This window comes from Anas platyrhynchos, chromosome 11 (genome assembly GCF_047663525.1).
Source record: "Anas platyrhynchos isolate ZD024472 breed Pekin duck chromosome 11, IASCAAS_PekinDuck_T2T, whole genome shotgun sequence".
Classification (NCBI taxonomy): Eukaryota; Metazoa; Chordata; class Aves; order Anseriformes; family Anatidae; genus Anas; species Anas platyrhynchos.
The window spans coordinates 24,426,966-24,454,027 of NC_092597.1; the positions used below are offsets into that span (position 1 = coordinate 24,426,966).

The 27,062-nt window shown below is 41.9% G+C and overlaps 2 protein-coding genes across 3 annotated transcripts in view; one reads left to right on the plus strand and one right to left on the minus strand.

The window, feature by feature from the left end:
• Nucleotides 1-14,480, plus strand: part of SPG11 (SPG11 vesicle trafficking associated, spatacsin) — a 36,973-nt gene extending 22,493 nt beyond the window's left edge. The window contains exons 30-41 of one of the 2 annotated variants that reach the window (XR_011811901.1): nucleotides 121-865; nucleotides 1,737-1,879; nucleotides 3,206-3,404; nucleotides 4,182-4,319; nucleotides 5,860-5,993; nucleotides 6,731-6,838; nucleotides 7,409-7,577; nucleotides 8,282-8,370; nucleotides 8,889-9,044; nucleotides 9,237-9,388; nucleotides 10,114-10,353; nucleotides 14,055-14,480. Coding sequence is in view for 1 of the 2 variants with exons in the window: in XM_027465625.3 (XP_027321426.3) it covers nucleotides 121-865; nucleotides 1,737-1,879; nucleotides 3,206-3,404; nucleotides 4,182-4,319; nucleotides 5,860-5,993; nucleotides 6,731-6,838; nucleotides 7,409-7,577; nucleotides 8,282-8,370; nucleotides 8,889-9,044; nucleotides 9,237-9,388; nucleotides 10,114-10,294 (2,214 nt within the window). In the remaining variant the exon portion in view is untranslated. Of the gene's footprint in view, nucleotides 1-120; nucleotides 866-1,736; nucleotides 1,880-3,205; nucleotides 3,405-4,181; nucleotides 4,320-5,859; nucleotides 5,994-6,730; nucleotides 6,839-7,408; nucleotides 7,578-8,281; nucleotides 8,371-8,888; nucleotides 9,045-9,236; nucleotides 9,389-10,113 lie in introns of both variants that reach the window. The other variant, XM_027465625.3, reaches the window with a different exon arrangement.
• EIF3J (eukaryotic translation initiation factor 3 subunit J) lies at nucleotides 11,958-22,282 on the minus strand. Its single transcript, XM_027465627.3, has 8 exons — nucleotides 22,122-22,282; nucleotides 21,938-22,041; nucleotides 17,610-17,667; nucleotides 17,255-17,346; nucleotides 16,673-16,787; nucleotides 15,485-15,643; nucleotides 14,364-14,437; nucleotides 11,958-13,023 (listed from the first exon to the last, which is right to left on the minus strand). The coding sequence occupies exons 1-8, from the start codon at nucleotides 22,267-22,269 to the stop codon at nucleotides 12,892-12,894; spliced, it is 882 nt and encodes a 293-aa protein (XP_027321428.1). The 5' UTR covers nucleotides 22,270-22,282; the 3' UTR covers nucleotides 11,958-12,891.
• Between the last annotated feature and the right edge of the window lie 4,780 nt (nucleotides 22,283-27,062).

The window sequence follows — 27,062 nt, forward strand, 5'->3', positions numbered from 1 at the left end:
ACATGTAATCTTAATTCAGTGTTTCAGTATTCTGGCTTTGCAGTGTTTTTGTGTTTTTTTGTTTGTTTGTTTGTTTTCTTTTGAAAGACAGCTTTTTAAAGCCTTTCTGAATTTTTGCAGGTTCTAAGAGATCTACATCTTTTAAGAGACATTGGACAGTGGCAACTAAAACAGACAAGAATTAAATTCTGGAAGAAGTGTAATGACAACTTCATGAAAAATTCAATCTCCAGCAAAGCTGCATCTGATTTTTTTTTGAATCAGGCAAACACAGTGTTTGAATCTTCGGTTCATGAGAAGATAAACAGCATTATGGAGAGACATCTGTTGCTTAACTTAGCTGGCCATTGGCTAGCCAAGAGTGACTCAGTGTCATTGGACAAATTAGAAGAAATAGAGAAGCAGATCTGGATTTGTCGCATCACACAACAAACATTATCCGCAGATGAAGGGTCAGGCAAGTCAAGACTTTCCTTCCATGGCATGGTGAACATGGATCTTACCTTTGATAACTTAGCAAAGGAGTTCTCTTTTTCAAAGCTGCCTGCTCTGAACACACCAAACTACTTAAAACCAGAGGGTCTTGAATTCAGAGAGTCTGAACAGACTTTGACAAACGATGAGAAAGAATCACTCAAGTTTTTGATTGGATGCCTTCTTGATGAAGGAAGTGTACATGAAGCCAGCCGCGTGTGTCGATATTTCCATTTCTATGACAGAGATGTTTCACTGGTATTGCATTGCAGAGCTCTGGCCTCAGGGGAGACTGATCTAGACAAATTACACGCAGATATTCAGACTCTCCTTGTAGCAATAGAGAAGATGTATGACAACAGTGCATCACAGCAAACAAGAATCCCAAGCAGTAAGTAACACTAACCTATTCAGCCACTTGACAAGTAATACCATTGTTGGAGTTCTACTGGACATGTCTTCTTTTGTTTCTGTGTTTCCCCAAGAATTTCTGCAGGAAATAAGGTCTTTGTGACAGTGTCTTATTTATTTTATTTATTATTTATTGGTTCCTAAATCCCCTGTTGAAAGGAATTTGAAGTCTTGTAATATACATTGATTCTATGTGCTTCAAGCAGAGTCTCTTAACCACTCACTTTCACAATTCAGTTCAGGTAAAGTAGCACTGAATGTTATCTATGTTCCTGCTTTTGGAAGACACACTCCAGTAAATCTTGAATGTGTTTCTGGAGCTGAAACAAGGAAACATTTTCATCATGTATCTCTCTGAATACTTTGTATGCTATAATGGGTTTAGTGTCTTAGTAGTAGTAAGGCTGAGGATAATAGTGTTTATATATGAAGTATTGTATGCATATTTAAGAACTATGAAAGAAAAAGCTGTCAGCTGGAAAATTACTTTCTAATGCTAACATGTATAAAGCTTAATAGGAAAATAATAGAACAGAATAGAAGAGAACAAGTGAAGACTGCTGAACCTGTTTCTGTGCTCTCCTATGCTTACGAATTTTACATCTGAGATAGTGTGAATGTTTTGGATCGTTTGTGTCCTGCTGTATTGTTTGTATACTGATTTAAAAAAAAATCACTGGCATCAAGAGTTCAGTTTTCAAAGACTGAGAAAGTATTTCTATATATAAGTACAGCAATCTATAAATACAGCAAGTTGTATTTGCTAAAGATTTCTGAAGTCTTGCTCCAAATGTAAGGCTTGTTGTTGTCTGTCTTTATGAGAGAGGAATTCAGAGGGTTTTTGTTTCCAGCATCAAGCTTAGAAGACTGGACACACATTGTTGCTCCGTCTCCAGATGACCAGGTTGTTATCAGTCTGAAGGCTCTCATAGATGAATGTGTTCATGGGAGAAACTACTGCAGACAGGTTCTCTGCCTATATGAACTTTCTAAGGTGTGTATCTAATAATATTATTGAAGAAATGTGTGGTTTGTATTAAGATGTGCTATGGAAGTTTATTTGGAGAAAAGCATAAGGAGTTTTGAAAGTACTCATTAGGTGCCTGAAACAAGCTTCAGAGAGGGAAATTACCAGTCCTTTTTGTGGAAAAATGGCCAGATGTTTCCGAGACATGAAGTGTTGAAGTGAACTCAACTCCTAGACTCCCCGTACCTTACTCCAGTAAGCTATATTTCAGCCTGTGTCTCTTTTGATGTGCCTTTTTTTTTTTTTGTGATTTTTCAAGCATATGTCGTTCATCTGGCACTTTGCTTTAGGCCTTTGTTGTGGCATGCCTTCGTAATCACCACCGACCCAGAAGCAGACAAACAGCAGCTGTGTTAGAAGTTCTAGCACAGAAATGCTCTGCGGGCTCCACACAGTGGCAGCTCTTACCCAGAGGCTGCTCAAAGTAGTGGCTAGTAAGTTCCAAGTGATTTGACCTAGACAGCGATAGAAGTAGCAGACTGTGTTGTTAGCTGCCTGTCTGCTCCTCAGCCTTCGTGACTGCCAGCAGCCCACCTCTGCTTTTTGCCAGAGGCTGCTGCTGAACACTTCTTTCAGAGTACCTCTAGAGGGTACAGACCCTTTGCATAGTACTTGGTCCGTAGTTTTGGAATGCAGTATTAATTTGAATAGACCCAGCAGTATGTGTGCTGAAAATATTACTGTCATATTTGTCATAGAGGTTCTTAGTGTTTGTTTGTTTGTTTTTTTCTACAGAATTTTTCATGTCTCAAACATCCGGGGTGAATGCTTTAGGTTTGAGCTAGGGAGGAAGTAGTAATATGACTGGCTTCTTCCCTTTTCTACCATCCATGTTGCCTGAAGCTGGATGTCTATACTTTTGAATAAATAGGTCACTGAGATGATCACTGTGTCTATGAATTACATATTTAGATTAATTTCTGAAGTAGTAACATGTTACATCTGACTCTAAAGAGCCTCACTGGCTCCTCTTTCAAATGTAGCAAGTGCGAAAACTGTTTTTTTTTCACTTGGGGTCTGTGGTGTATAGAGATTAGGAAAAGTAACCCCATAAGTAAAACTGTTACGCAGTTAAAAGAAGAAAAAATCATGGTCTGGGAGGATACGTAGATTTCCTCTCTTTCCTTTAGCAATTTTCAGTGTTAAGGCTTACATTTGCTTCAGGAACGCATCTCTGTCCTACAGCACTTCCCTCTTGCATCAGCTAATTAGGATGATGTGCTACAGGTCAATATATGTTCTGTGACTGGATTTTTTTGCTGTGTACCTTCTAAGTGTCTGTGTATTTCTTAGGAATTGAACTGCTCCTACAGTGAAATGTCAGCCCATGACCCTGAAGAAGTGCTTCGAGCAATTCTATCATCCCACCAGCCGGACAGATGCAGGAAAGCTCAGGCATTCATCACCACACAGGGTCTCCAGCCTGAAATTGTGGCAGAGTTAGTGGCTGAAGAAATCATGCAGGAATTATTGGCATCTTCAGAAGGGAAAGGTAGTAAAGGTTCTCAGTCTTGTTTTTTAGCATTTTTGGTTTGTAAATATGATATTTTTGCATCTGAAAAACAGTCCTTGGTCTCAAGAAACTTGAGTGCTAATAACAGTCAGTAATGTTTAGGCAGCTCTGAAAGGTTTTATACAGATATTAGATTGTTGTTTTGTGTCCAGTGTGGTGTTGCAGTATTCAAAGGTTTTTTGTTATACTTTTTAGGGATGTACATTTCATGGTTAAAAAAAAAGGTATGTTTTTTAATCATAATTTTTGAAGCCCCTCATCATCTGACATGGAAAGACTTGTGTTAATTTTTTTTGTGAAAAGCGTGGCCAGATTCTCCCTTTTTTTTTCTTTTTTTTGTTCACTTGTATTAGCTCAGGTGATTTGTTTCACATCCTTTGGAAGAGTCAACTTACTTGCCCAACAGAGAACAGAAAAAAAGAAGAGTTTTCTGTTGAGTTTGTGAGTTAAACTGGTTTGTGTAAGAGTATGAGTCAGGGTCACTGCCAGTCACTTGCTGGATTTGTGAAATTACAGGTTTCATTACAGTAGCAGTATGGATGTTCTGTAGGATTTCAGTGGATCAAATGGGCAAAGTAGAACTATCTGATACTCAAATTTCAGCAGTAAGATCAAAACCATCTTTAGAATTGTAGTTCCAAGTCATAGGTCAATGTGGATGGGGTTATTTTATTTTTATTGTTTTTCTATTAATGCAGCCAATCTCTCCTGAACAGGTAGCACTTTTGGCATAACTCACTCTCTCTCTGCATACAGGACAGAAACAAGTTTTGAACCCCGCAGCTGAGAGTCAGGCATTCCTACAGCTTGCTAAGCTCTGCCAGGATCACACACTGGTTGGCATGAAGTTACTGGATAAAATTTCCTCCGTACCACGTGGGGAACTATCATGCAGTAAGTAGATGGCAAAAAATACTTGATGGTAACTAGTACATCACTGAGCATTGCATTACTTAGTTTAAAGTCACATCACAAAGAATATAAACAATGCTGATGGAAGCATCTATTACTGATCTTAAATTTGATGTTAATAGATGTGAATATATGCACAACAAATAAACATATTGCTTAAGTATCACCCGAATTTACTTTCCAAACAAAATCCACTTTTTTTTTATGCTGATAGCTAGGAAATAGAGTCAGTGATTTACCTGAACTTCGGTAGTTACATTATACAGAAGATGGGTATGGTGGCTTTCTTCTTATTAGCCACAGTTAGAAATAACTTTTTTTTAATCTATTTGTTAAAGTGACTTTTTGATCTTTTGTTGCTGGAATTGATTTTATACTTTGGCTTTATGGAGATCTTGTCATGGAGTTTGTAAAACAAGGTGCTCTGGCAGCTAACCAGCAGAGGCAAATTGATAACTCCTATTTACTTACTTAGACTGTTTTTTTGTTTGTTTTTTAAATTGTTATGGGCAGTTCATCTCTGAGGAAAATGAGAGAGGATATGGTTGTCATGTGAGTTGTCTCATGAGTATTAACATAGGCAGAAGTAGAGAGCTTCTAACGATATTTTGTCCAGAGTGGTGAGCAGAGAGTGTCTTGAACACTTCTGCAGAAAGCAAAGCATGGTTGAAGTTAGTGCTGATTCTGTTCCATTAGAATCCATCTGCAATACTGGAAATTTGGAATTCCTATATATGAGAAAACAAATAATTAAAAATACCACGTTCCGTGCAGCCTTTTTCCCTAGCACTTTAGTCCTATTGTCAGATCTTAACTTACTCCTTAATTTGTCTGGTTAAGTAGCATAGGGGTCAATATTAATATTTTTATGTATGACTGACTAAAAGTAAGGAAAAGACTGAGAAGAAACAATGTTGGGAATCACCAAATTGTGCTGGAGCACTGTACCTCTTAGAATGAAGCCTCTGCTAGAGTACAACATTTTCGCAGATAGAGATACACAAATGTTTTGAAACTAATTATAAGTTTATGGCATTAGCTATATTCATTGCAAAAATCTGCATTTTTATGGAATTGATGAATGACTTTTTTCAAACCCAGATGCAAAAGTTGTGGCCTTCTTTTTTTTCTAATGGAGAGCTGATTGCCAGAAGTGGGATGCTGATACATTTATGGTATGTTTGTCAATCAGCTTTTGTTGGAGGAGGTTGGAAATTTTGTATTTGGAGAAAATAGCATTTCAGAAAATGATCTAAAACCCCAGATGTCAGCACAGGCTGGGAAGCCAAACTGAGTGCATATTGCAACAGAAACTATAGCTTAAAAGTTGCACAGGACAGAGCTGTAATAGCTCAACTTTCTAATCCAATTCTGCTGTTTATAACAGGAAGGGTTGTGTATCCTCTGCAGAGATGGTATCAGGTTTGTAGACAGACATTGTTATCCTCAGGTTAAGACTACAACATGAGAATTAATTTCCTCAGTTTATGAACCAAAGTACCAGAGTTCTTGTATCCTTCAGTTACAGAATTGCTGATTTTGGCCCATAATTGCTTTAGTTTGACTTGCCACATGGAAGGAATCACTAGAGTCCTCCAAGCAGCACGGCTTCTCACAGATGAACATTTAGCACCTAACGATGAGTATGGACTTGTGGTATGTATGCTTGGTGCCATATGTGTATCCAGAGGCTATATGAACATTTTCTTGCACGTGTCAGCAAATAACTTTGCTCTGAGCGGTATATGGGGAGCAGGTGGGTAGCAGAATGGAGTAGTCTTCCACCTCTGGTTGGTCTTGTCCTGCTTGTCTCTGGAAGCTAGAGGTGGAAGCTAAAGCTGGGTTTTTGGTCTGATGTGTGCATGTCCTGATGGACAGATATGTATGTCATAGAATCCTTGGAAGACTTCATTGGAAAAATAGAAGTGGAAGAGTGAGATGGCAACAGTGTAGTAAATCAAACTGAGAATTTCAAAGTGATTCAACTACTCGTGAAATGTGAACGTTTTTATTACCATGCTGTCACACATCTTTTAAACCTGTCTTGAAAAGAATCCTGGATTCTGAGACACACTCAATATAGTGGTGATACTGCAAGAGGGAATGTACTGAGGAGTCTAGAAAGTCCTCTGCATGTTTATATTTGTTAAAATTACACCCTTTCACCTTACAATAAAAAGGTGCAGTGAGTTAGATTAAAAATAAAACCTCTTGGCTCTAAGGGAATGTCTGCCTGCCTAGTGCAATACAACTTGCTGTACCGTGTAGCCGTATCAGCTAGCACAGCACTCTTGCCTTGTGCAGCCTTTTCCCTGCCACAGCACTAACAGCTTTGTGAGAAAGGACTCTTCTGCTTTGCTTTGAGCTGCATACTTACACTGTTATTTCCACAGGTTCGTCTTCTTACCGGAATTGGCAGATACAATGAAATGACCTACATCTTTGAACTGCTGCATGAGAAACATTACTTTGAAGTGCTCATGAGAAAGAAGTTAGACCCAGTAGGTGGAGGGGAATAAAGCTGGGAGAAGAGAACTGTGTGTCTGTGTCAGAAACTGATATTTACACAGCAAGGTGGAATTATTACTGGAGTCTAGGAAGCGTTATTCTAGTTCCACAGTGATAAATTAATTCTGGGTTTTATCCGGCTTTTAGTTGAACACGTTTGTTCTAATTAGTCCAGTGCTGCAACGAGAACAGCGTTGAAGCTTCAAGCTTGGGAATGTCACTTAGAGTTTTTGTGTCCTGTTTTGTTTTTCCTAGTTTGCTGTTTCATGGGTTTTTAGAAATCATAAAATAGTAAATATTTATAGCTTTATTGTAAAATAATTCGTTTTTAGCATTTATTACATAAACATTTATGTATAAATAGGTGCATAGCTACTGGATTTTTTTGCCTGACATAGCCCAAGTGTAATATTCCCATTATGTCTTATTGTGGAGAAACCTCAAAGACTGTTCTGATACAATTTTCCAAAAAGTGATCGTTATAGAGTTGTTCATGAGTACTAAAATGTGAATGAAAACATAAGCTTTTCAAATCTTAATCTGATGTTCCTTCATTTGACCAGAGTGGGACACTGAAGACAGCTCTGCTGGATTACATCAAGCGTTGCCGCCCGGGGGACAGTGAAAAGCACAACATGATAGCCCTTTGCTTCAGTATGTGTCGAGAAATTGGAGAGAATCACGAGGCTGCTGCTGGCATACAGCTTAAACTCATTGAATCACAGCCATGGGGTGAGTGCAAACTGCAAAAACAAGAAATATGAGTTTGCATGTACTTTAGTACGTCAGGTTGCTGCTGTCTGCACCACACAGTTGACTGAAGGTGGAAAACTTCTGAAGAATTAAAATGTACCCGAATGTTCTGTATGCTATTATTGTTTAGGAAGGAAGACACAGTGGGCAATTGTAGTTTGGATTGCCTGTGTTTTCTGGTAACATCCATTAGAATTCCACTGGCTGGAAGGAAGGTACTGTTCTTGTACTCAGTGCTTTAGCTGTAGGTTTTAACAAAAAGTGTATATACAAGTGTTGACATTTTGTGCAAAGTAACTCACATCTGACCTTAGTGAGTTCTGTACAGCTGGGAGAGTGCTGTGGAGCATACAGAGATTCCAGTGTGGAGCAGTTAGTCAGTACTATGTCAAATGCTTTTCTGAATTTATCTGATACTAGTGGTTGTATCTACCACAAATGTGTGATTTGGATTTATTTTCAGTATTCAATCACAAGACTAGGTTCCTGCAATACCTTTGGCTCATAGTCAAACAGGTATCACTGCTCCTTTGCAATTTTTCAACTTTTTTTTTTAATATAAGAAATCTTTTTTGCTGCTTTTTGAAACAACAGGAGACACAGACTTGGTATCAGGAAGTATTTTATAGCTTATTTTGTCACCTGTGTAAATAGTAAGTTTTTGCATTTTTTCCCCATTTCAGAAGAGTCTCTTCAAGATGTTGCAAATTTAAAGAAACTGCTGATGAAAGCTCTGACTCTCTTTATTGATGCAGCAGAAAGTTACTCTAAGGTAAAACAACATGAAATTGTATGACTTCTATGCAACACAAAAGGAGTGAGCTGAACTGAGAGAACAAAGAAAGCTGCTATAGGGAAGATGTGCAGAATCCCATCCCAACAAAAATTAAGCAAATCTCTTGCTCTGTCATTTCAGCAGTATCCCAGCAGTCTCAGTAACACTATTGTATCAAAGAGTTGTATGGGGTTCCCTTTTAAGACTTCTAACAGCTGGGATTACAATTAGATTCCCAGTTTTAGAGGAGTGACCATGAGCTGAACTACTTTACTCTAAGGACAAGTGAGAATAGAACAATATAAAGAGTGTTTAAGAACTGGTGTGGTTAGGATGATGAAAGTAGTATTTGCAGTGAGTGAACCTTTATTTAAAACTAATGGAATATGATAAAACTGCAGTGATCTACAAGAGAAAATACTAGACAACTCTGAACACATTGCTTCTGTCAGCACTGTTTATTGTTTTCCTCTAGAGACATACTCCAGCAGCTTGTGTTTATTTTTACTACCTAGGACTCCTGCGTCCGACAGTCCTTGCGCTGCAGTCGGCTAACAAAGCTGATAACCCTCCAGCTGCATTTTCTGAACACCGGTCAGAGCACTATGCTGATTAACCTGAACAGGCAGAACCTGATGGAATGCATCATGTCCTTGCCTAGGTTCTATCAAGTAAGCTTTCTCATCTGTTTTCTTTTCAAAATGATTGCTTTAAACAGCAGGTGCCTAAGCACTCTGCTCCTCTGAGCATAATGCTCAGAGGTAGGTCAAACTGAAGATGTAGAATATTTAAAGTATAGGAATGTTTCTGTACAAAACTAAACTCTTCCAGCTTAGTAATTCCAGCATCTGTTCTCCCTGAAGGCAGCTATTGTGGCTGAGGCTTACGAGTTTGTTCCAGATTGGGCTGAAGTTCTGTATCAACAAGTGATCACCAAGGGAGACTTCAATTACTTAGAAGAATTTAAACAGCAAAAACTCCTGAAGCCTAGCATATTTGAGGAGATTGCTAAGAAGTAAGTAGTTCTGTGGTCAAAATGGGAACTTTCTTTTCCACAGACTAGAAGAACAAGTTGCATGTTTAATGGAATGCAAGTCAGTATTGTTATAAACTTTTCTGTGATAAAGTATAGCATATAGGGACCTGAGACCTATGTTCAGTTTCTTAAACGTATTATGGAAATAGCACCGGATCTATCATCACTGGCAGCCTTTGCAGTAGTTAAAGGGGGCTTATAAAATGATGGAGAGTGACTTTTTGCCTGGGCAGATAATGACAGGACAAGAGGGGAGGGTTTTAAACTAAAAGAGGAGAGATCTAGATTAGGGGTTAGGAGGAAATTCTTCGCTCAGAGGGAGGTGAGGCACTGGAACAGGTTGCCCAGAGACATTATGGATGCCCCATCCCTGGAGGTGTTCAAGGCCAGGTTGGATGAGGCCCTGGGCAACCTGATCTAGTGGGCAGTGTTCCTGCCCACGGCAGGGGGTTGGAACTCGGTGAACTTTAAAGTCCCTTCCAACTCAAGCCATTCTAGATCATTTCAGCAGAATAAGTAGGATACCTTAAGGCTAGTCAGAGTGGAGTCATAAAATAAATCAAAGCAAAATGAACAGCTAGGAGAATCTAATCTATGTGTTGAGCCTCTTAAGAATACTCTTAAGAGCATTAAGAAATGCTCTTGTAGCAAGACAATGATTATAAGGCTTTCTCCTATTTCAATTTTATGTAAATTATTTTCAGGGTTAAACAACACCCACCTACTGATGCTGCTCTGAAAAATCTGAAGAAATTGCTTGCTTACTGTGAAGACATCTATATGCACTACAGACTGGCTTATGATAACAAGTTCTACGATGTGGTAAACATGCTCCTGAAAGATGCACAGACTGGATGTTGTCTTAACGACATGCTATCAAACTAGAACCCATCCTCCATGAAGTAGAGACTGACTCTGACAGTACCAGTGCCACAACTTGCATGGTTAGTACCAATTCTTTAACAGCTATTTTATCAATTACCTGCTTGTAATGATATGCTGCTATGTGAAAGTAACTCCAGAAAACTGGTGGTGGTTGTAAATATTTAAAATGCTGATACTGTGTTAACCTATAAGCGTTTTGTATAATAAATCCTACTGTTTACAAAATACTTGACTAATGGCAAATACAGGCCGGAACAGTTGATGATGAACCTCAGAGATCCAGCAGCCCTTTAGTGTAGGGGCGTGGATGATGGATCACCATAGGAAATAAGCAGAATTATCAGGCTCCTTTGAAAGTTTTAGGTGCATGCCAAGTAACCTATTGTTTTACATATTCTCTGATGCCACTCTCATTAGCCTGTTTTTGTTTTCTAGCTTAAGTGCTAAGCTGAAAGTCTCGTACAACAGCATGTACTTAACGTAGTTGCTACTGTCTTGGTGTGCTTAGACAGGCCTACTGGGCAGACAGTTGGTATTGAGGCCTTAAAAAGCGCTAGCAACCCAAGTATTTTGCCACTTAGATCCTTAGGGTAAGTTTAGAAGACCAGGGACATGTAACAGGGTAATACCTGAACAGTACTTCACACAGCCATCAGCTTCTCTCTCATCCAAAGACTTTATCTCCTCCACAAGATGGGTGGGAGGAACTGTAGCATAAAAACAGCTTCAAAGTAACATCAGTCACATTAAGCAATGATACTGTACTATCTCTAAATATTAAACATTATCCTAGCAACAAGGCTGCTATGGCAATTGTATTTTTAATTAGCAAAGACATGCTAAGTTGGATTTCTAAGTCGGATTGGTATCTTTAACAAGTTCACTTTGGTTGCTGAACAGTCACACTAGCAGCCTTTGCATATGGCATACTACTTGCATAGGGGTATATAAAGTCCAAGTCATAGCGCCTTTGATACACCTTTAATAAAAGATTAAGTAGCACAGATTATGCCAGAACACTGTATTTAAAATTCCAGTTCTAGTCAGTCTCATAAGACTAATTTAGAATAATCACAGCCAGCTCAGTTTAAGTTAAATAATGACTAGCAGCCTTTAAAGTTCCATTTAAAAGTTCCTAGCGTGAAAGGAGAACCTCCTGCAAATCCCCAGCCCTGATTAAAAATTTGGGACCACTAATACTGGGAAGCAGAACTCCTGCCTTGTAGAAGCACACATGTATCCTGTCCGTATTAGGAACAAACACGTGAGTAAGCCATAAATAAGTTGTAAATGCAATACTGACTTCTTATAGTAAGTGTCAGTTGCCAGCTGGAATAGAGCTGCACTGCTAAGGAGGCTGCCCTAAGACATTTCTAAGGTGAGTACAAGCTACTGACCTCAGCACTTCCAGCAACATGGATAATTAAGTTCACTGTGGAAATGCAAAAGTATTTTGTTTATCAGCAGCAGCTGTACATCTTAATTTAAGGAAAGCTGTTATACAGGATTGAAATCTTGCACCTCTAACACCAGAGAAGCTGCAAGTCAGAGCAAAGTCTAGACTTGGTTACAAGCAACCACCACTATTCATCTCATTTTTGCAACTCTCTTCAAGTACTTACATTGTAGTACACTGAAAGAACAGGTCCAAAGACAGCTATAGTGAAGTCCTCACAATAGTGATTTTTATTAAATTAGTTGCTTTATAAAACATTGCAGATGTCATAATTGTTAACGTAACAATTTGCCCAACTGTAGTAACTGTTGCAGTTTGCTAAGCAAGTTTTTTTTAAATGAAAGAAAATGGCTGAGTCATGAAAGATTTACCACAGCCCATGAGAGACCAAAAGGAAGTCTTATTTTTTACACTTACTTAAACCAGGCAATTAACTGTTAAAGAATACCCAACCCATACAGCTGCATTAGTAGAAATTTAGATGAATGGAAACTAAACTTCATACTTTTTTTTTTTTTTTCCAAATAAGGCCTTCTTTCCTTGTTCTGACCCAAACAAGTGTTCTGTTTAAATGTCAAGCTTTGAAGTAGTGGGTATCTCAAGTGATGCATTCCATGTGCAGTATCCTTACTTTGAAGTTAGCAGTTTCCCTTCACAATATACTGAAAACCTCAAGCTCTAACTTAAGACAAAGCAATTGTAATACTAAGTGCACACCATGCCCTTGCTGCAAACTGCTTTTGTTCAAACAATTCATTCACGGAGCTACAGTTAAGGCCATGTCATTGAACTGTGCTGGTAATAATACTTTGCCTTGTTGAAATTCATTTCCAATTTAGTGGCTGTTACTATAAAAATCGAATAGCAACAATACCGTTATCAGAATGCTGTGCAGTAGTTGGTTTTTTAAAAATTTTATTTTACTGTAATTTATACAGTTTTTATATTTCTTCATTCTAACCCCTTGAGCACAAAACAGGAATCCCAGTGCTTTAGCACTGGCCTGACAAGAGTTAAACCACCAGCACAGAGATACTGCAATTTTGATTGTAGCATTTGGCAGAATTTAAAGAAAGAGAAGTTGTGCTACATGTTTAAGGGATTATGGGCAACAGAAAGACAATAGAAGGGGAGATAAATGTCACATGAAGTCTTCAAAGTCTTGTACATATTCTCCATCATATCCTCCATAATCAGCCAGGTCATCTTTCATAGTAGCCTTTAAACCACCTCCAGGCACAACACCTTTTTTCTTCTTTTTGGCTTTACTTTGCTTAAAAAGGAAGAAGAGCATGTTTACTTAAAAATCCACAGTAATTTGTCGTTATTTAAATTTGAGTGATGCCTCTTGTTTTTGAGGTATGAACACTGGCATCCTGTACTCGTGGTGAATGCACTATTGCCAATGATTTCTGCAGCAGCATTTCATCCACAACACAATATATTGATAGTAATGATTGAGTGTTCCACAGCTCCCTGCATCGCCCATTTTACTGTTTTGTCATTCATCCTATTTCACCTAGACTCTAACCAAGTAGACTATGCCTACTTTTAATTTTACAAAACTAAACAGTTATAAAGCTCTGCCTTACTGGATTGGTGTAAAGGATTCAGTGGTTAGCCAAACTAATTTACAGGAAAAGGAGAGAGCGTAAGAACAGAAAATATACATACTTTTTAAACTTTTATGGTTCAGTAAGTCACAGGCTTCTCTCCAAAGTGCAGTACATATTAAAGAAAGAGTTCATCATGTTTACCAACCTCTAGACTTAATGCAGTAACACTACATAAAATGTTTTGTATTCAAGTCATTCCTGTAGAGTTCCTATAGAACTGGCATAACAGAAGAACACCTGCCACTGAAACGCGTTGTATTTAAGAGTCCCATTTTTCATTTACAAGCTACTACTTACAATAATAATGCACTGCCATTTGTTTTCTACCAATCCTTCACTTTGATTTAAAACATACTGGAAAAAGTGTATTGCCAGTGATGTTTCTGTTTAATTTTATTGCTTTCTAATGATTCAACTAATACTTGAATTCCAACTGATCTGGGATTTTAAATTTATATTATAAAACACAATGTTAAAATTTGCATCAGCAGTTAAACTATTACATTATCTTTAAAAACTTATTATTCCTTGCCTATACAATTACTGTTCCTTCAGTTTGCATGACACTGCAGAAATTCCAGCTATCTGCTATTCAAAATGACAAACTTTGGCAAAGATTTAAAGTTACTTCCCTATATTGATATTATATTGACATTTAACTGTAACTGAAGCTGGCTTCCATTTTCAGGGTGTTGGCATAAGTCATTTTAACTCCAAGGCAGCGCAGTGTCAAATGGAACAAAGTTATCATGCAGGTAAGATGCATGTAAATTAAGGGACATTTTGCCTCTGGTCTCTAGATTCAGTAAACACCTGACTATCTCACACATCTATGAATATTTACGTAGTTCTAAAACAGTATCCAAGACTACCATTTCATTTATTACTACATGTAACAAAATCAGCAGTTCAATTCGGCATTAGACCTATTTCCATTTTCCAGATCAGCGTCTTTAGCAGATAACGTTATTGTTACAGAAGAGCGTAGAAGCCTTACCTTTTCTTGTTTTTGTTTTTCACTGCATAGTACTGTCAAAGAATTTGTGATCTTTTTCAAATCATCAATTTCCACTGCATTAGGAAAAAAAAATAAAAATAAAAATCCTCATCACTATTGATTTTACAAGGCAGTTAAATTATTTATAATCAAAATGCTATCAAAAAACTATGGAGGTGAGCATCAATAATAAGTAAATACTGGCAATTACTTGATATAAAACAGCAAAATACATACTGGGTAATTCCGAGCCTTTTGATGACAACTGCTACTCACATGGTCCCTAGTAAGCAGCTTGAATGTTGGGGAAGGTAAGATTTTGCAAATGCAGAGTTAGCGAACACATGAGCCTTAGTAAGGAGACATTTGAAACAAAAATCTAGCACTATGATGTAATGCAGTAAAATATGGACTGTTTTAGACACACATGAAAAGGAGCGGTGGAATATTAATAATAAATTATGCAAGAGATGTCAAGTCCTTCACTTTACAAGACCTGGAATCCATTTGAAATGTATGTTACTAGCTTCAGGAAGCCAACAATCCCTGTATTTATGCAGCATTAAATAGTATCAAGTTACCACTTTGCTGAAGGACAACACGTGTACAGTACAGGAAAAGATCTCAAACAATGAATTCATCAAATACTTCAGCCTACCACAACAGTGGGAAAAAATTATTTCAGTTTATCTGTGTATGGAATTCATGCTGAATTCCAGAACAATTTATTTTGCAGTCCCTGAATTACATTATCTCAATTTTATAATAGTTTCCTTCCAAATTGCTACTCAAATTTTCCGGCTCAGAGAATCATTTATTTTCCAGAAGCTGCTTCAGGAGAAACATGCGACATTTATATCAGCAAAAGAGTTTACACTTTTAAAGTGCCTGTATTTAACTGACTTGCAGAACGGCTGTAACAGTACAAGTACTTGATCAACAATAAGGTTTGTTGGGCTGGAAATTGGATACTAGGTCAGTGAAACAGACCAGACTAGACTTTACTTACTACAAACTGCATAGATTAATCTTGATTTACATTTTACTCTCACAGCATGTTTTCACATTCAACCCCACTACAATTTTGGCAGTACATTCTAGAAGTCTTTCACTTAACTTACATGAAATACATACGTCTCGAACTAACGCTTCCAAAAAACTGGCATAATGTAATGATTTTTCATATTGTGTAATTTTTTCTTTTAGTAGTTTGCCAAATTCCGTAAAGTCATCTTTTGAAGAGGGATTCATGGCATCTATTCCACAAGTGTTATTTACACCTGCAAGGAAAACCACAGGTTTTAAAGAAAACATCAGCTGTAGTCCCTAAAAGATGACACCAACAGGAAACAAATAACCCCATTCACAGTCAGTTCACTTCTGCTGAACCTTTGCAAAACTAAATCTGAGGTTTTCTCGCTCCCCATGGGCTTCTGCCAAACAAAAACTACCAGCCTGAGTCACTAACCTGGACCTGAAGAGGCTTTGCTCTAAAGCTTAGTCATTTGAAGCAGCTATTTCTGAAGCACTCTTTGCTACATGTAACGCTTCTCCCCTTCCAGGGTCAGTGCAAAATTTAATTGGTCCTTCACAACTGTTTTAAAGCAACCCCTCCTCCCCAAGGCACTGCACTCTTTCAGAAGATACACAGCAGAATTTTCACTGAGTAATAAGCTGAATAACCCACTTTAAGCAAAGAAGCAAGCTTTCGTGTTTGAAGAACGCTGCTATAAATCAGCGCCCTTGCCAGCTGTGTCAAAGCACAGAGCCAGAACAAGCTGCACTAAGTCTATTTCCAGCTACCCAAGGAAACAAGCGCACTCCAGTAACCGAGCTGCCTTTCTCGACATCTAGCTTACTACACAGACTGCCTGAAGTAAAGCATGCGTGCGTTATGCTGCGCCACACTCGCCCAAAGCCTCATCAGCCTGAAGTCTGCATTGTAAAGCAGCTAAGAACAGACAGCACTTTCTTCCTTCATATGCTCATCTTTTGATCAGAAGCATAACTTAGTCGGGAAATTCAGTCAGCCATCTTTTTCCTATACCATTCTAGCAAGACACGTTAAGGAAAAGCCCCTTACATTCCAACGATGGTTCTGCAGTGAGTCCTTAGCACCAGGCTACGCTTCCAGTAGTTTGGTTTTAGAACCCACATTTATTCTCAGTGACACAACCTGCTTGTGCTCTAACAGTCAAATCCTGATTGATCCCATTTGCAGGATCCCCACACAGAACTGAAAGCTTCATTTAGGGGTGCGCTCCTTTTGTCACATTACAGTTGCATTGAGTGGGGTACGACACACTTACCAAAGGTTTCTTTTGCTAACTCAAGGTCTGACTCCTCTTGCAATTTCTTTAGCCGTAGTTTGTCTGCTAACTGTTCTTCTGGTGTAAGTTCTCTATGTTCCTCTGGTGCCTCTAACTGGATTAAAAAAATGTATACAGGGGAACATATTGAGCAGAGGTATTACAGGAAATCATTTTTTTCCAGTGCCACTTGAATAGCTTCTGCCTGAAGTCAGTACACCTCAAGCACGTACAAACCTGAAAACCATCCCAATTAACCATAACAATGCCTATTATTTCATTTAATAAACTGTTCATTTTAACTAAGATGTGCCTTGCCCATTCTCAGAAGTTTCACAACTGCATGTTTTACCATGAGGTGCATGCAACAGAAATGGAGATAAGCATTATTTCCATAACCCAATTACATTTCAGAGAAATTAAAGCTGACATCCCCCAGATGTTAAGTACAAGACCTAACTTTGTTTTATCAGACTACTCAAGGCCTTCATAGGTCTTGTTGAACCTCAAAAAAAAAAAAAAGGAAAAATCAGAACAAACCCACCCTTTAAATGTATGAGACCAAGAAGAAAAAGTAATTACCCTTTTTTTAAGCTCCTCTTGCTTTTTCTTTTGTTGTTTTTCTTTTTCTTTTATTTTTTCTGCTATTTTCTTTTTTTCTGAAACTTTGGGTTCTGTAAAACATTGAACAATATGACACTCAAGGTTTACCTTTTTTTTTTTTTTCTCCAACAACCAGAAAACCACTAATCAAAGAGAAAGCGACAGAGCTCAGTTAGCACAATCTGTTCACAGAGGGAGTTTAAAAGACACGCTTTCTCAAAACCAAGCCTGATCCTATTTGGAAAGTGGTTTTGATGCTTCAGATACACTCAGGACAAAACCAGCGTCTTTTCCGACACCACACACAATGAAATGTATTCCTTTTAAGTCTCACCTTGTTTTATCTCTGTCTCCTTTGCTTCCTCCTCTTCCTCCTCATCGTCCCAGTTATCCTACAAAGTAAGTTTTAATTATGATGAATCTTCACAGTATTCTTCTACAGATAATTTTAACTTTTTGAGATAAACACAAAGAACAGGAGTTTACATAGAGCCTCTTTAAATGCTCGCGTATCCATTAATCTGACGTATTTGAGTTCAGAAGCAGGGTAAGTCATTAGAGCTGTAAAATAAGGACGCTACTTTTGGGAGCAGAGCACAATGTTTCAGGAGCTACGAAGAAGGCGGCTTTTATTCAAAGAACTGCAAAGTTCCTGTCAACAGTTCGAAAAGCAAGGTCACAAGAGTCAGATCAACATCCCATGATGTGAAACATGACTTTACTACAGCTCCTGGTACTAAACACTGCATGATACCGGGGCGTCACCTGAGGCAGCACAGCCACTGCTGGGAGCAGCCACGCTGAAAACCACCCGGAACCCGCTGGCCACGGGGCTGTGCTGTGAGCAGGAGCACAGCTGTGGGCAGACGGGCGATGCGCGGGGGCATCCTGATGCAGGAGCTCCAGCACGCAGCAGCCCTCAGACCACAAGCCTGCAGCATTTTCCTTAAGAGAAGTTGCTGCCAGAACACCCTTCCCACAAACACATCACTGGCATGTTCTCCATCACATCCTCGAGAGCGTTTTTGGACCGCCCCAGCTGTGGTGTCCGCAGAGGTTCTCTGCTTTCCGTTTCCACCTTGGGCACGCTCCTCACGGCCGCCCTCCTGTGCCTGGACAGGTGGCTCTGGCTCAAAGCAGCACATGGTTCAGGTGAATACCGAGGAAGCACTTTTCAAGAAGCGACCCGTTTCTGTCACCTGCAGATGTTGTGGCAGTAATCCCACAGTTCCTCCTGACAGCTGTCTGGGTAGGGTTTATGGGAGTACATTTTATTTTCCCAACACCACTCCAGCTTCTGCTGGGTGACCCGACCTCCATATGGGAATCAATGCTCTAAAACTGATCTGAAGCTACATGCCGAGCACCACAGGGCACACACACCAGCAGTTAGAGCCAAGAAACCTCACAGGCGTCTAATTTTAGTGCCCTGTTTCAACTCAACTCACAAGCTTAAAAGATTACGTTTGATGAGGTGCAGCTCACACAAAGATCGCACAGCCCGTCAGTGCATCACTGCGAGTAACCTGACAGACTGAGCCCTCAACTCGGTCACTTCCACCTCACGGCAGTGATGCAAGCAGCCACCCGAACTGCTCGTTTCAGGGGCTGGCATTGGCGTGACAAGACGGAGACAGAAGAACGCAGCACGCGCTGCAAAGTGCTGATCCAAGCAATGAAGACACCCAGCCACCAGCTCACTCGAGTTAATTGGCACTTGTCAGAGACTCAGCTTCCCTTCCACATTCCAAGGACCTGACTTGAATTTGCAGCAGCATTAGTTCAGCTCGTATCTAATTAAGAGTTTGTTCCACCCATGTCCATTACTGCTGTACAAAGCTCGCTGCCCTATCCCCTGCCCTCTCCTTCACAGACGGGGGTTTTAAATTCAGCTGTTCCCTAGTGCAAAACCCTGCGAGGCTGAAGGCAGCCTGTCCGCTACGCAAAGGCACCAGGAGGCCTGAAAGAAACGCCAAGATTTCATTCCTACATGAGGACTTCCCCAGAGGACGTGCGGGCAGGGCCTTGCGCACCAGGACAGGCTCACGCTCCGGGCCAGCGCACGGTGCCAGGTTCGGCTCGCAAAGCTCTGGTGATGAAACAACACAAAAACAGCAAAAACCAGAGGGCAGCGTGGCCACCTCTCATCCGGCACGGCCTCTCCCTCGGCTCTTAGATGGGATTTTCAGGAGTCAACTTGAGCCGAGGAAGTCTCCAGCTGTCGGAGAGCCGCCAGCACGCTCCTGGCCGGGCAGCGTCCAGACCCCGGGCACCCGAGGACTGCTCAGCCCAACACCAGCGGCCTCCCAGCTGGGCTAACAGCAGCTCGCCTCTTCGAGCTCTTCTATTCCTGTCTTCTATAAATTTCAGTGAGCTCTTGGAGGAAAAGAAAATTAGTACTGCATCTTTGTGCTGAATACTAAGTGATTCAAAAGAGGACACTTATTGCACAACATAGCCACTAAAGCAGCTTAAAACTTTGAAGTATTTCAACAATGCTCATTTACACGTACGTAGCTCAACTAAGGGCACTGAAGTCATCTTCCTTTTCATGGAAATAAACCTGTGATGAGAGCAGCTCTCACAGTTTCATATGCACCCTGAACACACGAAAATGCTTGTTCTCCCCCCTCAAAACCAAAAGACACGATTTGAGAACGACAGGCACTCCACCATTCCAGTTCCCAGTTGTGCCTGAGCACTCTCCTTCACCAAAGCTGTTGCCTGTGTAACAAGCGAATTTCCTAGTTTTGGTTTGTTGAGCAAAGAATTGCCCAAGAGTAAATAGATGAACATTCCCTGGCAGGAGGCCCATCTTCTGGGAAACTTGTGTTCTGGGTAACGTTTGAGTTTTATTACTTCTGAAGATGCTAATTTTAAACCTGGGGAAGTCACCGTTTCCTGAACTTTAAGTTACTTTAAGTTAATTATCAAAACAACTTCAGAACAAACTACAGAATCTGAATATCTAAAAGGCATTCCAAAACGTGGGATGCCTGCATTAGGACAAACTACATGGAAAACACCTTGTGCTTGTATTTTAGACCACACAATTTTTCTTCTGCAGGGCTGACCCTGGCGAACGAGGTATCCAAACAAACCTAAGCTTATACCTCCCTAGCTCAGCTCTGAGATCTTGAGCATTTCTAATTATGAGCAAACTAAACCAAAACAGGACAGCTTTATCTGCTGGACGGGCCCTTCTCTCCAGATGCAGCTCCAGGACTAGAACTGTAATCCTTGAGAAAGGGGGAAGTAGCTGCACTCCTGGTGCATGGGGGAACACCTTGTGCTTTTATTAGAGCAGCCCCAGAAAGCACAGGTGTCTCTCGGGGAATGACAGCTCGCAGCCCAGTTCGCTTGGCCACATTCCATCACAGCAGGAAAGTTTCCCACTTTCAAAGAAAGGAGGAGAAGCAAACTTCACAAACACACCAAGTCTGATATATTCGTCCATCTGCACAAATATATAAAGATTAAATCCAAATTTCTATACGCACATAGTCCCGCTCTAACCACACTTTTTACAAATGACTGCAGCCACTGTGCACAGAGATACCTCCGCTCCCTTTGCCTGCTGTAATGTGACATCGGTGATAACTGCAGGGTGTGGGCATCACTACATTCATGAAGTAAAATGGACAGCCTGTAACTTACAAAAAACACACATTTTTTAACAGATGAACTACTCTTTTCATACTACCTGTAAAAACAAATACCCACCCTGAACTCCAAGGACAACTTGAGTCAGTGTTTTTCAGAGATTCTGGTAACACAAGCACAGGCTGAATAACAAAACGAGCAAGTCCTCACCTCGTAAGCAACAATTCTCTACTCCGAAAGCTTCATACCTCTGACTGCAATGGAGCAAGCAGGGCACCTGGTGAACCACCAGGAGATTGCCTGTCACAGGATCTCAGAAGCTGGATTTGAACCCAAAAGGTGTTCTCCAGTTTACCTATTTCCATTCCTCCCGCTCTTCAAGCCCCTTCCTCGTACATTTCCTGACATTATTTGGCTCCCTGTCTGCACGTACGCTAGGTGCACCGAGGTTTGTGTCATCCCCCACCCAGTCACCTGGCTCGCTAGGGGACAGCTGGAACCACATGGAAGGAAACAAACTTTTACAGAAAGTCAGCTTCTGTAGGTGTAAGAAACGAACACCCACACGCTCTGACACCAATTCCACGCTGACATTGCTCCTCGAACGCACCAAAATCCAGTCCCAAACAGCGCCTTCAGCAAACATATGGCGAGCGACCTCCTGAAGCAGCCAACACCGCGGTGCCCGCAGCGCCTTCCAGCTGCGGCCGGGGCCTGGGAGCGGGACAGGGCCACGCTGCGGCAGCCCGGAGCCTGCAGCCACCACGGCGCAGCCCTCCCCGACCCCAACCCGGGGGCTGCGATGGCCGAGGGCGAGGAGCCTCCAGCAGCGCCCAGAGCCCGGCAGCAGCAGGGGGGGGGGGATCCCGGGCCAAACCCTTAGGGCCGGGCCCCCCCTCCCGGCCTTGCAGCGCCCCGGGGCCCGACCCACCCCGAGGGAGGCCCGCGGGCAGCGCGGCCTCGGCTCCCCCCAGCCCCCCCCCAAGCCCAGCGCCGCCTCCCAGCCCCAGGAGGGGCCGCGGGGACCCCCCCTGAGGCGCCCGATCCCGGCCGCGGCACCTTCACGTCGTCCTCCTCATCCTCTCCGGCCCAGCGGTCGCCGGCCGCCACCCCCGGCACCAGGCGCTTCGCCACCGGCTCCACCACCTCGAAGCTGTCGGCGTCTGTGGGGGAGAGGAGAAGCGGGTGAGCGGCGGGGGGAGGCTGAGGGGGGCTGAGGGGGCCCGGCGGGGCCGCCACCTACCCCACGAGTCCGCCTCCGCCGCCATCTTCGTGCCGCGGCCGCTCCGCAGGCGCCGTGAGTCAGCCCCACCACAGCCAGCGCCGCGCGGGGCACGCCGGGACGGCGGCGGAATGCCCGCCGGCAGGGGGGGAGCGGGCCGGGCCGCCATGAGGGGAGGGACGCGGCCGCCATGATGGGAGGGACGGGGCTGTGAGGAGCCTCCCCGCCGCCATGATGAGGGGAGGCTCCTCACGGCCGGGGCGCGGCCGCCGAGCAGCCCCCGGTAGCCCCCCAGGGCTCCGAGTGCCGCTCCGGGGGCTTCCAGCCGCGGCCCGGTCTCGCTGTGCTCGGGCGGGCTCCGGCCGCGGCTTCCCGCGCACCGCGTGAGGAGCCCCGGGATCCCTCAGCCCCCTCACGGCCCTTCTGAAAGGGTTACAAAAATAAAAAGATTTTACGAAGGAGAAAAAGCTGCTGTGTGTATCAATAAATTAATCTAGGAGTTACCGTCACATATAGTCTGAATTTATTCCCTTGTCTCTGCTGCAGTGAAAAAAAAAACACACCTTTTGACGATCCTTCACATATTAAAAATATAACAACACAATTCAGTCAGAGCAAGAGGCAAAGAATGAGGAGACGCCCACATGTTGCCTGCCAGGGGTCCCCAGCTCTGCAGGCTGTCAGGGTGCCCGAGCACTGAGCCCAACTGGTGCTTACTGGGGTGGGAGCTGCTCCTTCCCTTCAGCCCTGTGGGGGCCGATGAGGGGGCACAGCCGCGGCCCTGCCTCGGTCCTCCCAAAGCGGGGTCTGTGCTGTTTGACCCCTCTAACAGCAGGGACAGGACTGCTGTCAGCCTGAGGTACCTCAGCAGTGTCCCCCTTACCCTGCCGAGAGACCCCCAGCACTGCTGGAGTGCAGCGCTGTGCTAGCTCCGATGGGGCCTTCCTACGAGAACCCCGCTTCTGGTGAAACACAGAAATAATGTGCAATTTACAGGTATATTTGAGATTAGAAGAGGATCAAGAGCCGCAAAAATCTAGAAGTTCAAACCTAGCGATGAGCCCTTGGGTTAACGTGGTGACACACAGCAGTTTTTCCACTTTGCTTCTTTAGAAAGGCCAGAGTTCTACCAGCCCTACGCCCAAAAAGTAATAAAACCCAATCTTTCTATGGTTATCAATACAATTGGTTAAAGACTCATCAGCGCCAGAATTAGGATGCTATAGTAAACCAGATTCAGTTTCAGTTCAGTCAACTTGTGCCAGGGGATTATACAATTTGGTTTATCGAAGGCTTGCAAACAACAGTTTGATAATTTTAAATAGCTGCAGGTAATTAATGAATTATTCACAGAGTTTTCATAACAATTCCTTCAGCAATGGAACCGCTTTGTTTTCTAATAGGCTTTCTCAGTATTAAAATTTCTGTGCTTCAAACATTATGCTCCCCATCTGGGAATAAAGGCACACGATGCTGCGACCCCAGGGACGAGGAGGCCTTTGCAGGCTGTAGCTCAGGACGGAGGATTTTGGGGTGTCACCATGTCCCGCCTCGTGCCGACACAACACGGCAGCGTGTGCTGGCAGCAATGCTGCAGAACTTTTTAAGGTTTGTTGAGAAGCTGTCCAACAGAAATAACGAAGCATGCTGCACATCTAGGCATTTCAGGATGCCTCCTGACGATTATAATTGAAAGCTCCCTGGATGTGAACAAATTGCGATGGCTAATAACTGCTTCCTGCCCCCAAAAGAGCAGAGGAACCATTCACAGGAATTGACTGACTTTCTGCTCCTGCTGCTCCACCTCATGGAGACAACAGAGACACAACTGTCAGGACAAAGACAACTTAGCTAAGTCACAGCCTGAATGGGCAGCCTTATTCTGAAAGAAATAGGTCTTACTAATGAGGTGTGTTCCAGATTCATCTGGAACACAGATGAATGTTCCTCTAGCAAGAGGAAGATCCTCTTATGTTAGCTAGAAAGAATATGACTTCCAAATTTATCATCCGTTTTTTGTTGTTACCCATTTACCAGGCACTAGAAATAACATTAGAGACATAATTATAGATCAAGTAGTGTAGTAAGTAATATCCTCACCGAGTCTAAACAGTTTCATAAGCTCAAATGTTCTGTGAGGATAATTATGAAACTACTAGGAACTGTGTGATGATTGGGAACATAATTGTAAAAATATTATATATTTACACAGCACGTTTAAATTTAAGCTTTTGGATTAAAACAAATAAGTATTACTCCCATTGTATAGACAAGGAAATTAAGGCACAGCTCTCCGAGTCAAAGGAAGTACTACCTCCTAGGAAACCAGGCAGTTCTCATTTTGAAAAAGTCTAAAGGTTTCTGCTCAGGAGGAGAAACAAATGCAAAGGAGACGGATCAGGCCCTGAGGTAGTTTTACAAGATATTCACTGGAAGGTGCAGTACATATTGAAAATCAGGTTCAAAGCAAGACCATCTTAAAAGAACCAGCTGTAACAATTTCAGGCCATAAACCACTTATGTTATTTTCTTGGTCTCCAGTATCCTGAGCTTTTAAAAAAGCATAAACACCACTTGTTTTCCTTCATTTTTAAAGGCTGAAAACTGACATGAGAAATGTCTTGCTTTACAGAAAACCGAGTCTTCAATGAAGTCTGATATCAGCTAAAACTCATAAAAACAGTAACTAGAGCATAAATATTTAATATAAATCTTTATGATTGCATATACTAGAAATGATGGCAAAAGAAACACAAATTTGTAGAACATTGGTTCTCTTCCAATTGTATTTTACAAGATTCAGCCTATCAGTACAATGACATTTTTGCAAGTATCAAAAAAATAAAGCAAAACAGTATTACATTACACGGTCAAGACAACCAAAATAGTGATGTGCTTAACAGAATCTATACAAGTTAATCTTTAGTCGGTCATCCTTGCTTGCTTCCAAACAAAAAAGTTGCTGTCATTTTTTTTTTTTACATTTTTATTTTTTTTTACAAAATTATGACCACTAACTAAGAAAATGATGCATCTATGCTACTTCTCACCAGCCATTTATCAGCTTGTTTAGGATTTTATTTAAGCATCAAGAATCTATGACGCAGAGCTGAAATCACATGGTTTTGGTGTAATCAAATCTTTGAGAGTAGTTCTTTAACGTCTTAAGAACTTTGTTCTTCAGCTGAATGACTTTAATGTGACAATTACATTTCCAGAAAAAGCGTCTTCCCATGAACCTTCCTTCAGCTTCCACTCCACAGCAGCTTTAACCGATCTTCGTTACTCCAGCATGCTGTCTGCAGCAGGAGCAGCTCCCTGCACGGCCGCGTGCCCCAGGGCAGGCAGAAGGAAGCGGGTAACTCGTTACCAGGGGAGAGGAGAGGGAAGAGGGAAAAGCCTCCCAGAGCCAGCTCAGCCTGAGCTGTTGTGGAACTACACCCTGCTGCTGTAATTCTAGGCTTTCCTTTCAGTCTTCACATTTCAAATTCACACTATTCACAGAGCGGATTTTAAAGTCCCCTTTTAGGGACTCAGAAGTGAAACACCTTCGATGGATCAGTTCTCCCAGAAACAGGAATTTGTCCTCTAGAATCGGAAGACGTTTACCTCGTCTCAGGAGGTGAAGGCCATGAACAACGAGCCGTGCGCTGCTGTCTGACACTCATCGTATTGCCCAGGTGCCTGCGCCTATGATTTCTTTATTTCATCTTTGTCTCAGTCTTTGATAATGAGTTTAGAGAAGCTTAATGGAGCTGACTGATTGAATCAGCATGACTGCAGATCAGATCAGAGGTACCACCTGCCTGCTTTGCCACATAGATCCATACAAGTCTTTTCACCAGAAAAATACTGAATATTTAACTTGAAATTCTACTTACAGTGGAAGACTTAATACAATAGCGATTAGTTTCTCTTTGTACCTGTTAGAACAAACTTGTCAAACTGTGCTGATACCATACTAGTAAGTAGAGTTACATGGTGTGCTTTTTTTTTTTTTTAATTGGCAATATGTTGTGAACATTTACTTTCTGGCCTTGACTTTCTGAAATGCATTACCTTATAATTTAGCAATCTGTACTAGATTAATCTCAACTATGTAAATATTAATTTCACATGGAAATGTTAGCTTTGTAAAGGTGTGCTCTCCAAGTCCTTCAGGGGGAACACAATGGGAGCACAGTGTGGGGAAGGGATGAAGAAGGCACAGAAAATTTTTCTAATTCCCCAAATTAAGGTGTACTCAGTGCTGATCCAGTCCTCGGCCAGAAGAGAGAGGAATGACAGCAAGGGACACCGAGTTCAGCAGCCACAATTCACTGTGATAGAAGCATCTCACCGCATACAGGGGCTTTCCTTAGTTTTAGTATCAATTGTGAAGTTATCAGTCTCATCCTCTACTTTAATACACTGACAGGATGCAGTTGATTCAAGTTGCTTTTGACAAAGAATAAAAGGTACGATTTGCAGTGCAATGCTATGTGGAAGTCAGAACCAGAAGGAAAAAATAAAGGAACGTGGCTATTCCCTCAGCACACTAACAGTACTTTTGTGCTCCTGGACAGCTTTTCCTCACCGAATGGCCAAGCTCTACAAGCGGCTGCTCGCAGGACCACAGTTCTATGCTGCTGGTGGAAGATGGGTTTATGAGATTTCCACCCACTCCACCTATTTCCTCAGCCACTCATTCCTGGTCCCTCTCCTTATCAGGGCTCGATGCTTTTTCAGTTGTGCCAATCCAAGCAGCACCTAAATCAGATGTCTGGGGAGGGGAGCTGTGGCACGAGGACGCCTGCTTCTAACAGCGAGCGAGAGCAAACAGTTCTGCTGCCCATGGCTCGCTGCCTGCGCAAGGCATTCCAGCCAGCACTTCCTTCTATTCTCATTCAGCACAGCACTTGCATATCTGATTATTTTTAATAGCACATTTAAGTGCCTTGTTTAAAGAAGATATGCCTCCCT